Source organism: Mastomys coucha, unplaced genomic scaffold (genome assembly GCF_008632895.1).
Source record: "Mastomys coucha isolate ucsf_1 unplaced genomic scaffold, UCSF_Mcou_1 pScaffold15, whole genome shotgun sequence".
Classification (NCBI taxonomy): domain Eukaryota; kingdom Metazoa; phylum Chordata; class Mammalia; order Rodentia; family Muridae; genus Mastomys; species Mastomys coucha.
The window spans coordinates 73,354,803-73,358,914 of record NW_022196897.1 but is presented as its reverse complement, the minus strand read 5'-3'; the positions used below and the strand labels follow the sequence as shown (position 1 = coordinate 73,358,914).

At 34.5% G+C, this 4,112-nt stretch overlaps 1 protein-coding gene across 1 annotated transcript; it reads left to right on the top strand.

Moving 5' to 3' along the window:
• The first annotated feature begins 1,874 nt into the window (after positions 1 to 1,874).
• LOC116092119 (olfactory receptor 5AS1-like) lies at positions 1,875 to 2,814 on the top strand. Its single transcript, XM_031373476.1, has one exon. It carries the CDS (start codon positions 1,875 to 1,877, stop codon positions 2,811 to 2,813), a length of 939 nt encoding a protein of 312 aa, XP_031229336.1. The 3' UTR covers position 2,814.
• The last annotated feature ends 1,298 nt before the right edge of the window (positions 2,815 to 4,112 follow it).

Here is a 4,112-nt window from a genome sequence, read left to right as displayed (position 1 = left end):
ATGTGTCTTTGTTGATTCCATATGAGAGCCAGGCTTCTTGTGGGCTAAGAGAACAGGTGGCAACAGGCAGTGTAATATACCAAAACTAGCCTCACCTATGACAATTAAGGAAAACCACCGAACACTCATCATTTATCTACTACCAAGAGAAGAAAGCTGACTTTTCACATTTTAGAAACTTAAGAAACAATGGCAGAAAATCTCCTTAATTTTATTCATGGAACAGGAGTTTATTTTTTTTCTTTTTCTTTTATTGGATATTTTCTTTATTTCAAATGTTATCTAATTTCCAGGTTTCCCCCACTGGAAACCCTCTATCCCACCCTTCCCCCTGCTTCTATGAGGATGTTCCCCCACCCACCCACTCCTGCCTCCTACCCTTGAATTCCTCTACACTGGGACATAGGCATCGAGTCTCCACAGCACAATGAGGCTCTTCTCCCATTGATGCCCAACAAGGCCATCCTCTGCTACATCAGCTGGAGCCATGGGTCCCTCCATGTGTACTCTTTGGTTGTTGGTTTAGGCCCTGGGAGCTCTGGGGAATTTGGTTGGTTAATATTGCTGTTTTTCCTATGGGGTTGCAAACCCCTTCAGCTATTCTTTTACATTTATGTGAACCTTTTGTTAAATTGTTAACAAATACAGGAACCCCTTTTGTTGAGATTTTTATCCTGTTTTTTGGAGAGATGTTTGTCCATCCTCTGTGTCCCACTCTTATGCTGTCAATTGTTTTCTGTTATAAATATCAGACAGACGGATTTGACATTTCACTGTGTAGTACTGGCAGACACAGTGGTCATGATAGAACTGAGAGTAATAATAATGATATAATGAGGAATGAAATTGCTTCCATACATCTGTAATATGTTTTTGAAATAGGGGATAGAGTAGTAACAGTTAAAATAATTAGGGAACATGTTCCTTGTTGGGTGATAATTTTCAAGTTATTCAGACACTTCATTTAAAAATGTACAAATATGGATTAGATCATTCCTAAGCTTCTACAACTGTAGCTAATCCTTTTTAATTTTATAACCCAACCTATAATTTCCACAGCAGTATAAAACAGTTCAAGATCAGAAACATTGCAGTAGAGTAAAAAGACAACTGAACTTGGATAAACTAATTATATCTTTTGTCTCAGTCCAACTGTAAAAAAGGTTCTCTCACATTACATATGACAATCAAGAAATCTAAATAAAATGAAACATGCAAATAAACTGCCTACCTACCCTCCATACTTCATAATTTATACTAGTTATTTATTACTTTTATCAGGACCATCATCCTTATCAGCTACCATGGGTAAATAGATGTTGTATGAAACTCTACCCCAGCTTTAATTCCTACAAATAGAAATAATCATAATTCAAATAATAGAAAGCTTTTCTATGTAGTGTGGCTTTATTGTTAGAGGCTTGGTATAATAATGATTATACCTTATTTTCATGTAGTTACATTTGTGCAATTATTAATTTTTCTTGCCTATTTACTTGTTCTGTTGTTTCCAATAAAAATAAATAAATGTTTTGATAAATATGGCCCACTTATGAAATTTTAACATCACATTTTAGTCACACATAAAGGTTTCTGATAAATTTTAGAGTTATAAAATATACTTGATCTAGTTTTAGCCCAAATTGTAACTCCAACATCGAGTAGTTATGATTAATATTAATAAGAAAATAGTGAAGCAAAAATGAAATAATGTAGGCTATACTATTTATTTAAAAATTGTATCAACTATGTTTAAGTATTATTGTTGCTTCCTTAGAGGAGAAAACAAAGACATTGGTACATCCATCACCCAGAGAACTTCACACTGCTGGATATCATCAACTGCCAATGAGAAAATCAAAAAGCTCAAGAAGATGCAGTATACAAACTATACCAAACCAACAGAGTTTATATTTATCGGATTCACAGATTATCAGCCACTAAGATTCATACTGTTTTTGGTGTTTCTCATAATATACACATTAACTTTGGTGGGAAATATTGGTATAATAATCCTAGTTAATATTGACTTACGCCTTCAAACCCCCATGTATCACTTCCTTAGCAATCTGTCTTTTTTAGATATCAGCTATTCTACAGCCATTGCACCTAAAATGCTGGTAGACTTCTTGGCCTCCAAGAAGAGCATCTCGTTCTATGGATGTGCTATACAGATGTTTTTCTTTGCATGCTTTGCAGATGCTGAGTGCCTTATCCTGGCTGCAATGGCATATGACCGCTATGCAGCCATTTGCAACCCACTGCTTTACTCTACATTGGTGTCTCGAAGGGTCTGCTTCAGCCTTGTTGTGTTGGCTTATTTTAGTGGAAGTGTGACCTCACTAGTGCATGTGTCCCTCACATTTATGCTTCCATACTGTAAGTCCAATATCGTCAACCACTTTTTTTGTGACATCCCACCTCTCCTTGCTTTATCATGTGCAGATACTCATATTAATGAGCTTCTGCTCTTTGCTTTATGTGGCACAATCCAGACCGGCACTTTCATGGTCATCCTTATTTCTTACTTCTGCATCCTTATCACTGTTTTGAGCATCAAGTCCACAGGAGGCAGGAGCAAAACATTCTCCACTTGTGCTTCTCATCTCATAGCTGTCACTTTGTTCTATGGAACACTGCTGTTTATGTACTTACGTCCCACCACCAGCTATTCCCCAGACACTGATAAGGTAGTTGCTTTGTTTTACACTGTTGTATTTCCTATGTTGAATCCAATTATTTACAGCTTCAGAAATAAGGATGTGAAAAGTGCTCTCAAAAAATTATGTGATAAACAGGGAACTTTCAGTTGAATGAGAATCCAAGTTGCTTATAGATGTTAATTCCCAGCTGGCTTTAAAGATGTAGCTTCTCATTATTAAAAGATTCCATGGATACTTTACTTGTATAATATAAATTTACCATTTTATTTACTCCAGATATACAGACATTGATAAGTGTTTATTCTTCCATTAAATGAGATACTTCTCCATTTATTCACATCTTCAATTAATTTCCTTAAAATTTTATGATTTCATTCAATATTGATTACTTTCAAACCAATTACTTAGCTGTATCTACTAAGATATTTTTTCACTCCTTTTTCCATTCCTTTACAGCTAGCATCTATAAAGTCTACTTTAATTTTAATACTAACAATGTGTTTTGAAGCTCTACTGGATATATTGCAACAATCTTTTTTTGTAGTCTTCAAATTATTTTGTGCAAGAGTTCATGTAATTTTTAAACAGGGAAAACTTTGTTTTCATCTTTTCAAAATACAAGGAATTGTCTTCCTGTTCTGTCTAATTATCTGACTGCAAATTCTACTACTCTATTACTTAGAAATGGCAAATATATGTGTCTATTTAGAAACATATTAGTTGTTTATTTTCTATACATAGTTTAACATGATTTAGGATAATTCCTTTTTAATTCAATACCATTGAATTTATTTATTCATATATTTCACCTAAACTATATCTGTTACATTTAAAAGTTCATTTGAAACAAATTTTTGAAGAAATTCATTAATTAAATTGTGTTTATTCAGCTACATTGACACTCACCATAAAACTTTCCACTCCAGAGCAGTATTGCATTTGTTATAGTTTAAATATAAGTAAAATATCCATCACATTTCAATGTGTTAAATATACAGTATGAAAAGCAAATTAGTGGGATATCTCTCACAGTTTTAAATTAAATATGGTAAACTACATTTACATACTTGAAACTTACAAATTTCAATTGTATGAGTTTCTATTTGTGTGTATGTGTTTGCTTGCATGCATGCACATTCATACAGGTGCACATTTACATGTGTACATATGCATATGCAGGCCAACTATTGACACTGCATGACTCTTTCAGTTGGACCCAACCTTATTTTTCCCTCCTTCAGATATGGGGCTCTCTCAATTCACCAAAATCCGGGTGACAAGCAGTCTTCAGGGGCTCTCCTCTTTACCTGTGATTTCAGATTCAAGCCACCATGTTTGTCTTTTCTGTGGGTAATGGGATCAGATTACGTTTGTCACATTTGTGTGGCAAATTGGTTTTGGTTTTTGTCCTCTCTCTCTCTCTCTCTCTCTCTCTCTCTCTCTCTCTCT

Coding starts and splice junctions, on each gene's coding strand:
- LOC116092119 (XM_031373476.1), top strand. CDS start 1,875: ATGCAGTATACAAACTATACCAAACCAACAGAGTTTATATTTATCGGA.